General features: G+C 38.8%; 2 protein-coding genes across 11 annotated transcripts in view; both read left to right on the top strand.

Moving 5' to 3' along the window:
- The window catches only part of NAE1 (NEDD8 activating enzyme E1 subunit 1), a 46,107-nt gene extending 40,493 nt beyond the window's left edge, over positions 1 to 5,614 (top strand). For all 5 annotated transcript variants that reach the window (XM_058708704.1, XM_058708705.1, XM_058708703.1 and 2 more), the window contains 3 exons: positions 2,386 to 2,500; positions 2,586 to 2,635; positions 5,372 to 5,614. In XM_058708704.1, coding sequence (XP_058564687.1) covers positions 2,386 to 2,500; positions 2,586 to 2,635; positions 5,372 to 5,481 — 275 coding nt within the window. In that variant the 3' untranslated portion in view covers positions 5,482 to 5,614. The remainder of the gene's footprint in view (positions 1 to 2,385; positions 2,501 to 2,585; positions 2,636 to 5,371) is intronic.
- A 458-nt stretch (positions 5,615 to 6,072) lies between these two features.
- TERB1 (telomere repeat binding bouquet formation protein 1) overlaps positions 6,073 to 19,843 on the top strand; it is a 46,807-nt gene continuing 33,036 nt past the window's right edge. For 2 of the 6 annotated variants that reach the window (XM_058707212.1, XM_058707213.1), the window contains exons 1-2: positions 6,623 to 7,152; positions 10,921 to 10,983. In XM_058707212.1, the coding sequence (XP_058563195.1) occupies positions 10,953 to 10,983 (31 nt within the window). In that variant the 5' untranslated portion in view covers positions 6,623 to 7,152; positions 10,921 to 10,952. Of the gene's footprint in view, positions 6,581 to 6,620; positions 7,153 to 10,920; positions 10,984 to 16,414; positions 16,537 to 19,843 lie in introns of those variants that run through there. The other 4 variants (XM_058707210.1, XM_058707214.1, XM_058707209.1 and 1 more) reach the window with 4 other exon arrangements.

Here is a 19,843-nt window from a genome sequence, read left to right as displayed (position 1 = left end):
ATGATAAGGGCACCTGGGTGGCTCAATCAGTTGAACATTAGACTCTTGATTTTGGCTCAGGTCATGATCTCAAGGTTCTTGAGATCGAGCCCCATGTTGGGCCCTGAGTTAACAGCACAGGGCCTGCTTGAGATTCTCTCTCTCCCTCTCTCTGCCCCTTCTCTGCTCTTGCTCACAGGCTTTCTCTCAAAATAAATAAAAATTAAAAACAAACAAAAAGATGAAAATTTTAATTGTACCAGTTTACTGCACAGCAGCACATTCTAGGAATATCATAAAATCTGTTGCCCCAAATGTCTGAGTTACAGTCTTAATGAGCAAGCTTACCAAAAGAAAGAAAAGGAATAAACACTGAATATGTATTACTTTATGTGTATTGTTTGATTAGCTTGTATTTTTGGTTTATTGCATAACAAATCATCCCCAAACATAGTTAAAACAGTAAATTATTATCTTGTGATTTTGTGGATTGGCTGGGCTCAGTTAGGCAGTTCTCACTGGGGAGAGGGGAACTCATGGAGTTGCATGATGCCTGGGGCTGGAGTCATTCTGAAGGTTTCACTGAGCTGGACATCCAAGATGACATTTTCACTCATTGACTGGCACTTTAGTTGGGATAGTTGGAACTGCTTGGGGGCTAGTCAGGTATCTTTCCATGGCTAACTGGGGCTTCCTTTTAGCATAGTATTCTAGGGTAGGCTGTTTACATGGTGGCTTGCTTCCCCAAAGTTAACATTCCAAAAGATCCAGGTGGAAAGTACAAGGTATTTTAGGAGTTAGCCTCAGAAGCCTTAGAACACGGCATCACTTACATCATGTTCTGTTGGCTTCACAGGGCCAGTTTAGATTAACAGTGGGATGGGACTACATGAGGGCACAAAGGAGCGTTCATTGGGGAGCCATCTTGGGAGACTAGCTACCACATAGAGCACAGGCTTCCAAGCTCTGTCACTTACTGTCTCTTGACCTTGGGTGAATCACTATTTCCCTTCAAATCTCAGTTCTCTCATTTATGGAATAGTGATAATAGTATTTACCAGTTTGTAAAGGTTATATAGGTAATGTATGAAAATCATTTAATACTATGTGGCACCTTGTAAGTATTTAGTAAAGGGTTGGTGTTATGAGGAAGAGTAGTGATAGTTTTTAAACTAGAGGAGCCAAAAAATACTGATATTTAAAATTTTTTTTAATGTTTATTTTTGAGAGAGAAGTAGAGTGTGAACAGGGGAGGGGCAGAGAGAGACGGAGACAGAATCCAAAGCAGGCTCCAGGCTCTTAGCTGCCAGCACAGAGCCTAACTCAGGGCTTGAACCCATGAGCCATGAGATCATGACCTGAGCCGAAGTTAAACGTTCAACTGACTAAGTCATCCAGGCACCCCCAAAAATATTGATATTTTAAAAACACTTGAATATGGGGCGCCTGGGTGGCGCAGTCGGTTAAGCGTCCGACTTCAGCCAGGTCACGATCTCGCGGTCCGTGAGTTCGAGCCCCGCGTCAGGCTCTGGGCTGATGGCTCGGAGCCTGGAGCCTGTTTCCGGTTCTGTGTCTCCCTCTCTCTCTGCCCCTCCCCCGTTCATGCTCTGTCTCTCTCTGTCCCAAAAATAAATAAAAAACGTTGAAAAAAAAATTAAAAAAAAAAATAAAACACTTGAATATTACAGCAATTATATTTTTCCTTCCAGAAGAAATAATAATAGCTTGGAAATAATAATGTTTGGAAACATTACAGTTGAATCATTAAGAACTGCCTGGGCTCATATCCCAGTTTTGCTACTTACGAGCTAAGTAACTCAGGCAAATAACTTAATCTGTCTGTGCCTCAGTTTTCTCACCTATAAACAGGGATAATGATAGTACCTATTTCATAGGAGTGTTGTAAGGATTAAACCAATTAATATAAATGGTACTTAGAACACTGTCCAGCATTTATTAATTCAATAAATGTTACTTATTATTATAGCTATATGTCTTCAGTGTCATTTAATTTCCTGGAAATGGATAATAAACACCATAATATTTTTTAAACACCCTAATTTTTTATAAAGTGTGTAAATAAGACATACTTATTCATTCAATTCTTCCATCAGATAATTCTTGGACACCAATTATGTGCTGGATACTCTTCTAGATACTGGATATAGAGCAGTAAACAAAGCAGATTTGCCTAACTTGAATTTTTAATAGGTTTTAGATGGTTTCTTTGATTGTTACAGCTTTGTGATAGTAAATATTGGTCTCATGCTTTCTGTTATTTTTGTTCTTCAGTTTCATACCTTACTATATTGATTAGAACACCTAAAACTGGATTTTAAAAAGAGCCATTGGTTTTGAATTGCGTATTTACTTTAATGAAAATTGATTTACATTATGTATTTGTAGGGGTATCTAACTACCAGGTTGAAGAAGATATAGGAAAGCTGAAGTCTTGTCTCACTGGCTTCCTTCAGGAATATGGATTATCTGTAATGGTGAAAGATGATTATGTCCATGAATTGTGAGTATGTTTTAAGGCATATGAGAGATAATACCTGTCCTGTCATAAGGCTAATCTAAGTTCACGTCTCCATCCTTTTCTGTAGTTGCCGATATGGAGCTGCTGAGCCACACACCATTGCTGCGTTCTTAGGAGGTGAGTTCCACAGATGAGAAGACTGGCATCTGTGGTTACACAGTACAATTATGAACTTTTGTTTTCATAGCTATTTTAACTAGGGAAGTCAGTGAAGCAGGATGTTCTGTTTAGTTTATTTCACTGGTCTTTCTGCTTTGCATCTCTCCCACCGCTGTCCATCTTAAAGTGAAGAGTCATTAATTTTTCTAAAGCATAGCTCTGATCATGTCTCTCACTTAATTAACCTTCTGCCCTGCCAGTAAACACATACACACTACAATCGTCTTCAGAAAACAAGTCCAGAGTCCCTTATTTAACATTAAAAATACACTGTGTTCTGATTCCACTCAGCCTTTCTGCCCTTGGTTTTTTCAAGTGACTTCCTTTTCCCCCAGACATGCCTTTGATTTCCTGTTCCTTCAATCCTTAACTTTCAGGGCCATTTGCCTTAAATCTCCTTATTTCTGGCACATCTAAAATCTTCCTGTTCTTCAAGGCCCAACTGAAAATTACCATCTCTGGGGCACCTGGGTGGTTCAGTTGGTTAAGCATCCAACTCTTGGTTTTGGCTCAGGTCATGATCTCACGATTCGTGGGTTCGAGCCCTGCATCGGGCTCTGTGCTGACAGAGTGGAGTCGGCTTGGGATTCTCTCTTTCCCTGCCCTTTCCTCTCTCTCTCTCTCTCTCTCTCTCTCTCTCTCTCTCAAATAAATACTTTTTAAATGAAAATTACCACTCTTTCATAAAAACTTTGGAAGTTGAAGAGTGCCTGGGTGGCTCAGTCAGTTAAGTGTCTGACTCTTAGTTTTGGCTCCGGTCATGATCTTACAGTTTGTGGGGTCAAGCCCTGCATCAGGCTCTGTGCTGACAGCAAGGAGCCTGCTGGGGGTTCTTTCTCTTCCTCTCTCCCTGCCCCTCCTCCACTTGCTCTCTCTGTCTCTCTCTCAAAATAAATAAATAAACTTTAAAACAAAAAACAAAAAACTTTGGAAGCTGGAAGTCCAAGGTCAGGGCCAGCACGGTTGTTTTCTAGGAAGCCTGTCCAGGGCTTGTAGGCGGCTATCATCTTGCTGTGTGCCATAACCTTTTTGTGCAGGGAGGGGAGAGGACAGATGGGACACAGCTCTTGGGGGTCTCTTCTTATATGGGCACTAAACCCTTTGTGAGGACCCCAGCCCATGACCTCATCTAATCCTGTTTACTTCCCAAAGACCTCCAGTATCCTCTTCACCTCCAAATATTATCACATTGGGTATTACAGATTTAACATGAATTTTGAGGACATTCAGTCCCTAACATGTGTGTTTTGTATTCTGCACAACACCATTGTATTCCCTCACTTCTTTCAGGTCTTTGTTTAAATGTTACTTTCGTTGCATGAGGCCATTCCTGACTCCTCAATTTAAAACTGAGTCCCTGTTCTTCCACTCATATGTGTCCCCCTTCCTTGCTTTTTCTCCTTAGTCCTTAGGGTCATTTCTATACATTTCTATACATTTTACTAATTTGCAAATTATCTTTCCCTTACTAGTTAAAAGTAAGATCCATGAAGGCAAGGGTTTTTGTCTTTTGTTCTTTATTCCTAGCGCCTAGAAGAGGATCTGGTATGTAATAGAGTCTCATATTTTATTGAATCAATGAATGTGAATATTATAAAAGATGAAGAATTTTTCTGTTGGTAGTTTTTTGTTTTTTCTATTGTTTTCTTTGAGTAATTGCTCAAAACTCACTACTGTATAAGTCTATTACTGAGTATAATATGGCAACCTGGCAGTATTTAATGTGGATCGTTTCCAAATTATAGATGTATTTAGAACAAATATACCTTTACCCCTGTTTTATTATAAAAGTAAAATATGCACAAGGTAAAATTCAAGTGCAACAGAAGGGTGGTCTGGGTGGTCTTTGAGAATCTTTTCTGTCTATATGTATTTTTTTAAAAAGTACAATCAACTATACTACTGTTTTGACTTTTTTACGTAGTATATCTTGCCACCACAATTAAAAATAATTCATTCTTTTAATCTGTGGCATAATAGCCCAACGTGTGAATGTATAGGACAGATTTTTATTTCCTTTAATAACATAGTTATAAAAAATTGTAGTCCTTGATTTTGATGTGACTCAGTAAGCTTTGTTTTGGCTTATTTAAAAAAAATTTTTTTTAACTTTTTTTTTTTTTAACGTTTACTTATTTTTGAGACAGAGAGAGACAGAGCATGAACGGGGGAGGGTCAGAGAGAGAGGGAGACACAGAATCTGAAACAGGCTCCAGGCTCTGAGCTTTCAGCACAGAGCCCGATGCGGGGCTTGAACTCACAGACCGCGAGATCATGACCTGAGCCGAAGTCGGACACTTAACCGACTGAGCCACCCAGGCGCTCCTGTTTTGGCTTATTTTTATTTATTTTTTTTTTTTTTTAATTTTTTTTTCAACGTTTTTTATTTATTTTTGGGACAGAGAGAGACAGAGCATGAGCGGGGGAGGGTCAGAGAGAGGGAGACACAGAATCAGAAACAGGCTCCGAGCCATCAGCCCAGAGCCCGACGCGGGGCTCGAACTCACAGACCGCAAGATCGTGACCTGGCTGAAGTCGGACGCTTAACCGACTGCGCCACCCAGGCGCCCCTTGGCTTATTTTTAAACAACTTTCTTTTTGGAACAGAAAGGTTTTCTTTACATAATTGAATATTTTTATATGACTTGAAATTTACCTTTTTCAAAGATTTGCTCTTCTCCTTTTTCCTTGCAGGAGCTGCTGCTCAGGAGGTTATCAAAATAATCACCAAACAGTTTGTAATTTTTAATAATACTTATATCTATAGTGGCATGTCACAAACTTCAGCAACTTTCCAGTTGTAGAATAAGCACCCTATGTCGTGTGTCAGTGATTTAAACTGTAATGGCCTTCAGGTTGTGCTCTAGTCTGTAAAATTCTGCTAAGGGAGAAGTGTTAAATTGTTTCCTTAATAAACATTGTTCTCATTTGTAATAATGTTGTCTTGTTCTCTGTGGGGGAGGGGAAAGGAAGCAGTCAATTTCTGGGAGAATAAAAGTTACCCATTTCTAATTGAGTTCATTATTTCTGGCTTGCTAATTAGTTACTTATAAAAATCTCTTGTGTTTCATTAGAAACAGCTTTAAGTGTATTTTTTCTTACAGTCTTAATTTTTTTTTTTTTTTTTTTTTTAATTTTTATTTTTGGGACAGAGAGAGACAGAGCATGAACGGGGGAGGGGCAGAGAGAGAGGGAGACACAGAATCGGAAACAGGCTCCAGGCTCCGAGCCATCAGCCCAGAGCCTGACGCGGGGCTCGAACTCACAGACCGCGAGATCGTGACCTGGCTGAAGTTGGACGCTTAACCGACTGCGCCACCCAGGCGCCCCTCTTACAGTCTTAATTAAATAATGAATTTATCCCATGTGTAGATTTTAGCGAAGGACCTCTTCCAACCATGACTACAAGAAAAGGCAGATATTTCAGACGTATAGTTTTATCAGAAAACAAAGACAAGATTGGGAGAGAGGACTGAGGGCCAGGCTTGGGGCTCGGAGGGCCCCTTAACCCATGCTGTGCCCTGCTGCCACAGTCTCTGACCTGGTCTCATGGACCTGGAGCCGGCTCTCCTAACTCCTTGTGGTGAAAGCCCCTCTGAGCAAAAAAAAAAGCCCTAAAAACCCGGAGCGATGAGCTCAGAAGATTTCCCCTCCACGTTGTGACTTTCCACCACTCGTGGACACTGCATTCGTACTCTTGCTACCCACGACCCGCCCTGGGGACTTCGGGGAGCGTCTGTCTGTGGGGAGACACCGCGTGTGGGCGGGCGAGAGCGGCCGGAAGTCCCAGTTCCGCCCAGCGGAAGTATGCCTGGCCTGCTGAGCGGGAAACGGAGTGGAGCGTCTTGTTTGTAGGCGGGCTTCGAGGGAGGAAGCACAGAAACGGCACGCCGCAGCTTGACGGTAAAGGTCACGGCCTCCACTCCCTGCGCGTTCGGGCCCTGCCCTGCCCCCGCATCTGCCAGTGGTCTCCTCTGGAAGGTAGACTGCAGCCAGTAGGCCCCGGTCGGCCCTCAGCGGCTGGGATGAGGGATGCCTCCCTATTCCCTTCCTAACCCGTTGAGGGGATTGAACTGGCCGGAAGGGGCCTTCCTCAGGAAGCGGCCGACCCCGGCCGCAGCCCCCACCGCAGCTCATGGGAAAAAGAGAATTGCCACGTACCATTTGGTCAGGCCTCTGGAGCCCGGCAGTTTCCAACCCTGATTGTACTTGAGAATCCAGAGGCCTCTCGCCAGAGGATTCTGGTGTATCGGAGGGGTGGGAACCACTGGTGAGGCCCTTTCTCAGACCTTGGGCCCGACCGCGTGGGCCACAGCACTTGAGCGGCGCGCCCGCTGCTCAGGAGTCGCCGGTGGCGGGGCGGGACTCACGCCCTTAACCAGTACCCCGTCCCTGGCAGGAGTTGCAGAGTCCTGGTCTAACACGAACCTGGGGAAGACCACTGCTCTTCGAAAAGAGTTCTCCCAGCTCTTTAGGTGAGCCAGGCCTTGGTGTTAATGAGTGCAAACTGGGAAAAGAGGGTGGGGGTAGCCTTCCCTACTTGGAAAGATCGGGCATTGCCTTCCTGTGCAAACTGGGAAGAGGTGATGAGTTTTAATGCATAAAGGCTGCTCCAGTCTACTGAGTCTGGGAATGTGAACGCAGAGTGAGCTCCTCGTACCCTCACTCAGCTTGTTTTCTGCACCTCTTATTTCTTTTTTTTTTTTTTTTTTTAAATTTTTTTTTTTTTTTTCCAACGTGTTTTATTTATTTTTGGGACAGAGAGAGACAGAGCATGAACGGGGGAGGGGCAGAGGGAGAGGGAGACAGAATCGGAAACAGGCTCCAGGCTCCGAGCCATCAGCCCAGAGCCTGACGCGGGGCTCGAACTCACTGACCGCGAGATCGTGACCTGGCCGAAGTCGGACGCTTAACCGACTGCGCCACCCAGGCGCCCCTGCACCTCTTATTTCTCAAGCTAAACTGTAACAGCAATTTTTTTTGCCTATTGGCCCTTTCCCCCTTGTTTCCCCTAGTTTCAGGAAAATTTCTACTGTGTGTGAGTCCAAGCTGGGCATCCACTGTCAAGAACTTAGTGATGGCATTTAGTGGTGGGATTTTCAGCCTGCCAGCCTTACAGAGAAAGATTTCATTTATCGTTCTGATATTTCGGGGTAGTACTTAAATTTCAAAAAAGCTTTTCATGTTAACATTTTCTATGCCAAGTAAAAGAGTAACGTTCAGATAGTTTTCTTGCTTAAATTTGAATTTAACAGCACTGTTTTGGGGAGTACCTTGAGTTAAACCTGTAAATGGAATAGTTTCTTCTGTTACCTGGAAAAATCCTTTTTTTCCCCTTGTGAGAATACAGCAAATAATTTTGCAATCTTGCTTCTCACAATTTGCATCTTCACTAAATTACTGAAAACACTGTCTGTTTTATTGAACAGATGCTTTTGTTTTGGGGAATAGTCTATATTTCATAATTTAAAATATAGTTTTATAATTATCCCTTGAAAGTTATAACTTGCCCTTTGCTGTTGATGTTTCTTTTTTTTTTTTTTTTTTTTTTTTTTTTTTTTTTTTTTTTTTTTTTTCAACATTTTTAATTTTTTTATTTTTGGGACAGAGAGAGACAGAGCATGAACGGGGGAGGGGCAGAGAGAGACGGAGACACAGAATCGGAAACAGGCTCCAGGCTCCGAGCCATCGGCCCAGAGCCTGACGCGGGGCTCGAACTCACGGACCGCGAGATCGTGACCTGGCTGAAGTCGGACGCTTAACCGACTGCGCCACCCAGGCGCCCCTGCTGTTGATGTTTCTAAGCACTTAGCTAGTAAATAAATGACTTGTATTAATGCTACTAGGTACTTGGAAAACTTTAATTTTTTTTTTTTTTTTTTTTTTTTTGAGAGAGAGACAGAGCATGAGCAGGGGACGGGGAGAGAGAGAGAGCGAGAGAGGTAGACACAGAATCTGAAGCAGGCTCCAGGCTCCAAGCTGTCAGCACAGGCCTCAATGTGGGTCTCGAACTCATGAGCCATGAGATCATGACTGAAGTGGGATGCTTAACCAACTGAGCCACCCAGGAGCCCCTGGAAAGTTCCATTTTATTGTGTCATTTATTAGAAAACAATATAAGAAAGACAAAGGGGAATAGAAGGTAATGTGTTCTGTCAGTTTCAATTTCAATACATTTAGTTTTTAAAGCTTTGTAAAAATAAAATTATATTTAAAGGCAGAATAGGTTGACTAATTAAAACTAAAGAAATAGTCCTTATACTCCTTCACAAAGCAAAAAAACCTCCACATGTGATACATGTAGTCCATAGTCCATTTTTTTTTTTTTTTTTTTTTTTGTTTGGTTTTTTTTTAATTTACTCTTCCTATTCCAAATCCTAACCCATATTCTCAAAGGAAATGCATGTTTACATATGGAAGAAGGTGTAGTAGAGGATAAGAGTGTAGGGCATGGCCTCAGATTTTCTTGGTGCTCATTCCAGCTCTGGCACTCACTAGCTGTTTGGAGTTGGGCAAATTGTTTACCCTCTCCTTCTCAGTCTTCATCTTTATAACTCCCTCTTAGGGTTGTTGTAAAAACTAGAAGGATAATATTTGTAAGTTTTGCAGAACATAGCCTGGCCTGTTATAGGACTTGAATGTTCGAAGCTTTTATTATTATAAAAATTGTGAAAAATAGAAAAAGTAGGATAAGACACCATAGAACCACCAGCTTAAAACAAGTGTTAACATGTTGTTTTCCATGTAGTTTTATTTTATGATTTCCTCTGCATAATTGGGATCATGCTGTAGATAAAAGCTTGAGTCCTGCCATTGTTGATTAATTGTAACACAAGCATTTTTCCTTGTTATTAAACATTTCAAGTAAACATCAGTATTCTTGTAACAGTATCCTGTAAATATACTATAATGTACCCAAGCATCCTTCTTTTAATGGAATATTTAGGTTTAAAAAAATGGCAAACCTGGTATACATTTATATATTATTTTATAAAAGATTATCACATTTACTATTAATTTTTTTATTTGGGAATTTTATTTTCATTTTGAGAGTGAGAAAAAAATAGAAGGGATAAGTAGCTATCTCTTATTTTTAGTTTTTTTGTTTTTTTTTTTAATGTTTATTTGTGAGAGACAGAAAGAGAGCATGAGTTGGGGAGGGGCAGAGAGAGAGAGAAGGAGACACAGAATCTGAAGCAGGCTCCAGGCTCTGAGCTGTCAGCACAGAGCCGGACTTGGGGTTCATATTCACTGACTGCGAGATCATGACCTGAGCCAAAGTTGGGTGCTCAACCAACTGAGCCACCCAGGTGCCCCAGTAGCTGTCTCCTTTTAACCATGTAGTGTTGGAATAAAAAAGAATTCTAGAGTTCTGTGAGTCCTGATTCATTGCTTTAAGAAGTTAATTGGACTCTGATAGTTTTTCTAAAAAATCAGTTTAGCATGTGAAATGCCATATCAGGGTTCCCAGTTATTTTAAAAATTCTAACAAGTGGTATATCAACAAGGATTTTAGCTTAATAGTGGAATACTATGTTGAAAAAACCGTGGATTCTGAGAACAAACTGAGGGTTGATGGGGGGGGCGGGGAGAGAGGGCAGGTGATGGGTATTGGGGAGGGCACCTTTTGGGATGAGCACTGGGTGTTGTATGGAAACCAATTTGACAATAAATTTCATATATTGAAAAAAAAATTAAAAAAAAAAAAGAAAAAACCATGGATTGTTGAAAAACAAAATTTTAGTATTAAGCTTAGCTTGTGTAGAGAAATGCAGTTCTAAAGTGTGTGTGTGTGTGTGTGTGTGTGTGTGTGTGTGTGTGTTTTAAATTTCCAATTCATGGAGTGACCAATCAGAAATGATGGGATGAAAATTTACAGGAAAGAAAAGAAAATAAGGAAGCAGAACCACAAGAGGGTCATTTAGATTCAGTCAACCAAAGTGTATATTTACTTAATAAACTATGTTGAAGGCCTGTAATACTTAAGAATGCCATATGCATTTATGTATTTTTCAAATTTAATTCTTGTAACAACTTTATGAAGTAGGGATTTCCTATTTTACAGAAGAGGAAACTGAGCCTTAGGGAACTTAAGCACACCCAGTATCACATATTTAATAAGTTGTAGATTCAGTTCCTGCTCTTCTGTCTTCAGGAAATTTTTTTTTCCCTACACTTTTGCATTTATAATTCTGGAATTCTCAAACATTGATTTAAATTGAGAAAATACCTTTATCTTATAGATGAAATATAAGGAAAAAGAATACAGACAAGCATGGAAAGTGAAGACACAAAGAAGCTACAAGGTGAGAAATTAATGGATTATATATCTGGAATTAATTTTATGATCTATTTGTAGGATATATTGCAGATTATCTCACAGGATCCAGGAAATGAAAGAATCATTCAACAATTTACATGCATATTTATTGTGCATCTACCCTGCATGTCACACTGATTTCAGGACACTGACATTCTGATGGGAAAAGGCATGCTGATAATTAGAATACCGTATGATAGCCATTTTAATAGAGACATAGACAAGAATATTGGGAATCTGAGAGAACCACCATGACAGTATGCATGGAGATATAGATTTTAGAGTTGTCCTTTGAAAGATGGAAATTAAATCCATGGACATGGAGGAGGTTAACCAGAAATATTAAATATTAAAAAAGAAAAGGATGGGGAATGGTGTTCCTTAATGCACACCATCACATAAGGATTTGGCTGAGGAAGAGGGCCCTCAAAAAAAGACTGAGAAAAACATTTCTTTTTTTTTTTAACGTTTGTTTATTTTTGAAAGAGAAAGAGAGAGAGAGAGAGCGTGAAAGGTGAAGGAGTAGAGAGAGAAAGGGAGACACAGAATCAGAAGCTGGCTCCAGGGCTCTGAGCTGTCAGCACAGAGCCCAATGCGGGGCTTGAACTCACAAACTGTGAGATCATGACCTGAGCTGAAGTCAGATGCTTCACTGACTGAGCCACCCAGGCATCCCAAAACATTTATGTATTTTTTTTTTAATTTTTTATATTTTAGTTAATTAAATTTTTTAAAAATATTTTTTAACTTTTATTTATTATTGAGAGACAGAGCACGAGCAGGGGAGGGTCAGAGAGAGGAGGAGACACAGAATCCAAAGTAGGTTCCTGCCTCTCAGCTGTCAGCACAGAGCCCGACGTGGGACTCGAACTCAAACTGTGAGATCATAATCTGAGCCGAAGTTGAATGCTTAACCGACTGAACCACCCAGGCACCCCTAGTTAATTAAATTTTTTTAATGTTTAATTTAGAGAGAGTGAGCACAAGTGGAAGAGGGGCAGAGAGAGAGGAATACACAAAATCCAAAGCGGGCTCCAGGTCCTGAGCTGTTAGCACAGAGCCTGACGTGGGGCTCGAACCTATGAACCATGAGATCATGACCTGAGCCGAAGTTGGACACTTAACCTACTGAGCCACCCAGGCACCCCTATTTTAGTTAGTTAATATGCAGTGCAGTATTGGTTTCGGAAGTAGAATTCAGTGATTCATTACTTACATACAATACCCATTACTCATCACAAGTGCCCCACTTAATCCTCATCACGCATCCAGCCCATCTCCTATGCAACTCCCTCCATCAACCCTCAGTTCTCTATCGTTAAGTCTCTTGTGGTGTGTTTCCCTTTCTTCTCCTCCCTCCCTCATATGTTCATCTGTTTTGCTTTTTAAATTCCACATATGAGTGGAATCATATATTTGTCTTTCTCTGATTGATTTATTTTACTTAGCATAATACATTCTGTCTAGCTCCATCCAAGTTGTTACACATGACAAGATTTCTTTTTTTTTTTTTTTTTTGATGGTTGAGTAATGTTCCATTATATATATGCCACATCTTTTTTATCCATTTATCAGTTGATAGACATTTGGGCTCTCTCCATAGTTTGATAGCTATTGTTGATAACGCTGCTGTAAACATTGGTGGGGTGCACATACCCCTTCAAATCTATAGTGTGAGAAAAACTTTTCAGGAAGGTGAATGGAGAGTCAGGAATGTGGAATTTTGGAAATCAGCTTTAGGAGAATACTTCCATGAGAGAGATTGCTTGAGCTATTCAGTGTCAAGTGTCCATAGATGATGACTGAATTGTCCACTAGATTTTGTATTTAGGAGGCCATTTGTTTTATTAATAGTCAATTTAGTAGGGGTGCCTGAGTGGCTCAGTTGGTTAAGCATCCAACTCTTGGTTTTGTCTCAGGTCATGATCTCACGGTTCGTGGGTTCGAGTCCCGTGTCAGGCTCTGCACTGCCAGTGTGGAGCCTGTTTGAAATTCTCTGTCTCCCCCATCCCCTCTGCCCCTTCTGTACTCCCCCTTTCTCTCTCTCTCAAAATAAATAGATAAACTGAAAAAAAAAAAAACCCAGTACATTTAATATATTTCAGACAGATTGCAGTATATTGACGTTTAGGTGGGAAATAAGGATCTGGAGACATTACGAATACCTAACTCTTTTTTTTTCTTTTTTTTAAAGTTTATTTATTTTGAGAGAAAGAGAGAGAGAGTATGTGCAGGGGGAGGGGCAGAGAGAGAGGGAGAGAGAATTCCAAGCTGGCTCATAGAGCCTGATGTTGGGCTTGATCTCATGAACCTTGAGATCATGATCTGAGCTAAAATTAAGTGTTTTTTGCCCAACCGACTGAGCCACCCAGGTGCCCCAATACCTAACTCATCTTAAAAGCTTGACTGAAGAGAGGTGCCTGGGTGGCTCAGTTGGTTAAATATCCAACTCTTGATTTTGGCTCAGGTCATGATCTTATGGTTCGATTCATAGGATCGAGTCCCATATCAAGCTCTGTGCTGTTAGCACAGAGTCTGCTTGGGCCTCTCTTCCTGTCTTGCTGCCCCTCTTCCCACCCCTCAAAATAAATGAATAAACATTAAAAGAAAAACAACCAAAGTATACAATTCAGTTATTTTAAATATATTCACACTGTTGTGCAACCATCACCACAATCAATTTTAGAGCATTTTTATCACCCCCAAAGAAACCCTATGCCCTTTAGCAATCACACCCCCCTCCCAACTGTAGGCAATCACTAATCTGTTTTCTGTCTCTGGACTTGCCTATTCTGGACATACAAATTGAATCATAGAATATGTGGGCTTTTGTGACTGGCTTCCTTCACTTAGTGTAATATATTTTTTTTTAATTTTTTTTTAATGTTTATTTATTTTTGAGACAGAGAGAGACAGGGCATGAACGGGGGAGGGTCAGAGAGAGAGGGAGACACAGAATCTGAAACAGGCTCCAGGCTCTGAGCAGTCAGCACAGAGGCCGACGCGGGGTTTGAACTCAGAGACAGTGAGATCGTGACCTGAGCCGAAGTCGGATGCTTAACCAGCTGAGACACCCAGGCGCCCCTTAGCGTAATATTTTCAAGAATTATTCAAGTTGTACTAGTATCTTCATTCCTTTTTATTGCCAAATAGTATTTCATTGAATGGATATATCATATTTTGTTTATCCATTTAAGAGTTGGTGGAAATTTGGGTTTCCACTGTTTGGCAGTTACAAGTAATGCTGCTATGAATGTTCATGTGTAAGTTTTTGTGTGCCATAGGTTTTCATTTCTCTTGGGTATATATTTGGTAGTAGAATTGCTGAGTCTATGGTAAATTTATGTTTAGCCTTTTGAGGAATTGCCAGACTTTTTGCCAAAGTGGCTGTACCATTTTATATTCCTGCAGCAATGTATAAGGGCCCCAATTTCTTCAGATCCTTGGTCAACACTTGACATAATCTGTCTTTTCGATTGTAGCCATTCTAGTGGATGTGAAGTGGTTTCTAATTGTGGTTCTGGTTTGTATTTCCTTAATGACTAATGCTGTTGAGCATCTTTTCATATACTTAATTGACCATTTGTGTATCTTTTTTGGAGAAATGTCCATTCTTTGCTTTTTAATTGGATTATCTTTTTATTATTGAGGTTTTAGAGTTCTTTTTTTTTTTTTCTTTTTTAAAATTTTTTTTTTCAACGTTTTTTATTTATTTTTGGGACAGAGAGAGACATAGCATGAACGGGGGAGGGGCAGAGAGAGAGGGAGACACAGAACCGGAAACAGGCTCCAGGCTCCGAGCCATCAGCCCAGAGCCTGACGCGGGGCTCGAACTCACGGACCGCGAGATCGTGACCTGGCTGAAGTCGGACGCTTAACCGACTGCGCCACCCAGGCGCCCCTAGAGTTCTTTATATGTTATGAACACAAGCCCCTTATCAGATACCTTATTTATAGGTATATTCTTCCTTTCCTTATATGTGAATTATCTTTTTACATTCTTAATGATATCTTTTGAAGCTCAAAAAATTTCAATTTTAAGTCCAATTTATCCAGTTTTCTTTTATTGCTTGTGCTTTTGTATTGTATATTCTTGAGTTTTTGTTTATTTTCTTCAGGAATTATTGAAGAAACTAGGTTTCATAGCCTGGGGAAGATAAAACTTGGGTCGTAGATGTCATTAGGTGCTTTGGGAAGGGAGGGATTATAATAGAAAGTATCAAAATATGAGAGGGGAGTATAGGAGAGAATAGAGGAATACATAAAGAAGTTTCTTGTTTTCTTCAGTTGTGCCTAGAATTGAAAATCACTATGCTCCATCAAAAATCCTGTTTGGCATGTTGTTGCTGATGAGAGGTTTATTGATAACCCATACAGGCAAACTAACCTTTTTACAGTTTCTATTAATGTAGAATAAGATCAATAAATGATTGCTGTTGCTTCAAGACAACTTAGTGATAACCTTTGTATTGTGGTTTTTCACTAACAAATTGGATCATGAATTATTTCATTAAACCAAATTGTCAGTTGAATTTCCTTTAAGAGGAAGACTAAATATTGACAATAAATCTAAGTTTCTTTTAGTGTGTTCCTCTGTACTTTTATGTCCTGTCTTCATTCTTTATCTTTGAAAGCTTTTTTTTTTTTTGAAAAAAATTTTTCTATTAAAATTTTATTTAATGTTTTTATTTTACTTAGAGAGCACATGAGCGAGCATGAGTGGGGGAGGGGCAGAGAGAGGGAGACACAGAATCTGAAGCAGGCTCTAGGTTCTGAGCTGTCAGCACAGAGCCCGACCCGGGGCTTGAACCCATGAACCGTGAGATCATGACCTGAGCCAAAGTTGGAAGCTTAACCAACTTGAGCCACCCAGGTGCCCCTATCTTTGAGAACTTTAAATGTTAATTCAAGCATTATGTCAAAATCTACATACAACTTAAAATCCTTAAAACCAAGAGAAGAAATTGTTTAAAGGGTATGGTAAAAAATTTTATGGGAAAATGATTATCTTTCATTTTTAGTTGCAAATAAATATTTCAAGTTTATATTTTGATAAGTCACAACACACACACACACACATATACACATATCCATGCAAACAGTAGCAACAATCAGGATAGGGAATATAGCCTCATGCATCTTTATAATACTTCTTTTCGTCCCTTCCTTGACCCACTTTCCCCAAATGACCACTGATCTGCCTTCTGTTACTATAGAGTAGTTTAATTTTTTTTTCAGTACATGGAATAATACAATACATATTCTTTGTGTGTAGTTTCTTTCCCTCAGCGTAATTATTTTGAGATTCATCCATGTTGTTGTGTATATCAATAGTTAATTCCTTTTTATTGCTAAGTAGTATTCCATTTTATGGTCATTTGTTTATCCATTCATCTGTTGATGGACATTTCAGGTGTTTTCAGTTTTTGGCTATTACATACAATGCTGCCATGAACATTTGTGTACAAGTCTTCGTATGGACACATAACCTGCTTTCCTTTTGGGTAAATTCTTAGGAGTGAAATGGCTGGATCAAATGGTAGGTGTATGTTTAACAATTTATGAAACTGCTGAACTTTCAAAGTGGTTGTACCATTTTGTGTATCCACCAGCAATATATGAGAGTTCCACTTCTTTTGCATCCTTGCCAAATATTTTATGGTCAGCCTTTTTACATTTTGGTCAGTCTAGTGGGCATGTAATAGGATTTCCTTGTGGTTTTAATTTACATTTCCCTAATGATTAATGGTGTTAATCATCTTTTCATGTGCTTATTTGATACTTGTATACATTTTTTATCGAAGTGTTCAGATCTTTTGCCCATTATTTTATGGGCTGGTTCTCTTATTGTTGAGTTTTGAGATGTCTTTATATTTTATGGATGTATGTATTTTATCAGCTATGTGTTTTATAAAGATTTTCTGCATTTGTGGTTTGTCTTTTCTGTACTTCAGAAAACACTATTGGGGTGCTGGATGCCTCAGCCAGTTAAGTGTCCCACTTTGGCTCTGGACATGATCTTGTGGTTCACGGGTTTGAGCCCTGCTTCAGGCTCTGTGCTGACAGCTCGGAGCCTGGAACCTGCTTCAGTTTCTGTGTTCTCCTTTCTGCCTGCCCCTCCCCTGCTTGTGCTCTGTCTCTCTCTTTCTCTCTCTCTCCCCCAGAAATAAATACATTAATTTTTTTAAAAGGAAAATACTGCTAAGAGAATGAAGTTTTAAATTTTGATGAAATACAATTTATTCATTATTTTTCTACAGATTGTATTAATAATACTGTGTCTAAGAAATTTTCATGTCAGCCCAAGTAGCAAAGTTTTTCTCCTGTGTTATCTTTTAAAAGTTTTATAGTTCCAGATTTTACATTACATCTGAATCCTTTTTGAGTTTCTTTTTGTATATGGTTTGATTCAAGTTTGGTTTGTTACGTTTTTGAATACAGATATCTGTTTGTTATAGCATCATTTGTTGGAAAGGCTATCCTTTCTTCTCTGCATTGCATTTGTGCCTTTGTAAAAAATCAGCTATTCATATATGCATGAGTTTATTTTTGGACTGCATTCTAGTTTATTGATCTATTTGTGTATGGTAATGCAATACTATACTCTTTTGATTACTGTAGCTTTATAAGAAGTCTTGAAATCAGATAGTTTTAGTCTTCAAGCTTTATTCTTCTTTTTCAGAATTGTTTGGCTAATAGGTCCCTTGCATTTCCATATGAATTTTGGGTTCATCTTGTCAATTCATATTTTTAAAAAGCCTGTTGGGATTAAATTGAATCTATAGATCAATTTGGGGGAATTGACATCTTAATATTTAGTCCTCCAGTCCATGAAAAAGGTGTTTCACTCCCTTTATTTCAATCTTGTTTAATAATTCTCAGCAATATTTTTGAGGTTTTAGTATACATGTTGTTTATATCTTTTGTTAGGTATATCTCTAATTATTTCATGTTTTTGATACTATTATAAATGGCATTGTTTTTAAACACCAATTTCCAATTACTTTACCGCAGGGATATAGAAATATAATTGATTTCTGTATGTTAAATGGATATGCTGAAATCCTACTATACTCCATTATTAGTCTAGTAGCTTTTTTGTAGATTCCATCAGGTTATCTATATAGAAGGTCATGTTGTACATGAAGGCAGATAGTTTTACTACCTTCTTACCAATTTGAATGCCTTTTATTTCTTTCTCACTTGATGGCACTGCTAGGTTCTCTAGTACAATATTAAGTGGAATGCTAAATAGAATGATACACTCCCCAGTATAATATTAAACATCTCTGTCTTATTCCTGATCTCAGAGAGAAAGAATTCAGTCTTTCTCTATTAAGTATTATGTATACTATAGAGCTTTTGTTTTGTTTTGTTTTGTTTTGTTTTGTTTTTGTGGATATACTTTTTCAGGTTGAGGAGTTTTTCTTCTATTCCAAGTTTGCTGAAATTTTTTTAACTAGAAATGAATGTTGGATTTTATCAGATGCTTTTTCTGCATCTATTGAGGTGATCATATGGCTTTCCGTGTTAGTTTATCACATTACATCAATTGATTTTTCAAATCTTAACCAACTATGCATTCTTAGGATAAACCCACTTGTTCATGATGTATTATTATTTAATATGTTGTTAGATTCAGTTTGCTAAAATTGTTTAGACTTTTTACATGAATGTTCATGAAGGATATTGGTCTGTAGTTTTCTTTTTTTTCCTTTCTAATGGCTTTGGTTTCGGTATAAGGATAAGGCTAACCTCATAGAGCAAGTTGGGAAGTGTTCCTTCTCTCCAAACTTTTGGGGAAAGTTTGTGTAGAGTTGATATTACTTCTTCCTTAAACATTTGGGAGAGTTTACAAATGACGCCATCTGAACTTGGAGGTTTCTTCACAGGAAGGTTTTTAAACTACGATTTCAATTTCTTTTATAGATGTAGTACTATTTAGGTTGTCTGTTTCTTCTTGGGTGAGATAATTTGTATCTTCAAAGCAATTTGTTAATTTCACTTGTCCACTTCACCATTCAGCCATTGAATCTATAGATATGAAGTTGCACATAACATTATCTTTTGAATATTTATAGAATCTATGATGGTGCCTTATCTCTCATTCTGATATTTGTAGTTTGTGTCTTTGCTCCTTTCTCCTGATCAGTTTGTCTAGAGGTTTATCAGTTTTATTGATCTTCTCAAAAACCAGTTGTATTGTTTTAATGCTTTCAGTATCATTGATTTTAGCTTTGATCTTTATTACCTTCCTTCTACTTACTTTGGGTTTAATTTACTGTTTTTATAGTTTCTTAAGGTTGAAGCTGAGGTCATTAATTTGAGACCTTTCTTCTTTTATAATATAAACATTTAGTGTTGTAAATTTCCTCTCAAATACTGTTGGTAGCATCCCACAAATTCTAATATGTTGTATTTTCATTTTCATTCACTTTATTTCCAAATGGCAGATATTTAAACCAGTGTAGCTTTATTTAAAGAGAATAATACTGCATTTGGATTTTCTGTTCTTCAAAAAATTTTTTTTAATGTTTTATTTGTTTTTGAGAGAGAGAGAGAGGGAGACACAGAATCTGGAGCAGGCTCTGGGCTCTGAGCTGTCAGCACAGAGCCTGACGCGGGGCTTGAACTCACAAACTGCAAGATCACAACCTGAGCTGAAGTTGGATGCTTAGCTGACTGAGCCACCCAAGCACCCCATGGATTTTCTATTCTTATATTTCATGTGAGGGGAAAATCAAATAATTACAAGAAGTTCATTTCAAGTTCTTTTATTTAAGGAACATCTTTCTTTTTTTTTTTTTAATCTTTACTGTTGGATAGATTATAAAAGGAATATGTAC

Source organism: Neofelis nebulosa, chromosome 17 (assembly GCF_028018385.1).
Source record: "Neofelis nebulosa isolate mNeoNeb1 chromosome 17, mNeoNeb1.pri, whole genome shotgun sequence".
NCBI classification, from domain to species: Eukaryota; Metazoa; Chordata; class Mammalia; order Carnivora; family Felidae; genus Neofelis; species Neofelis nebulosa.
Note: the sequence above shows the minus strand (reverse complement) of the source record. Positions and strands in the feature narration are given on the sequence as shown.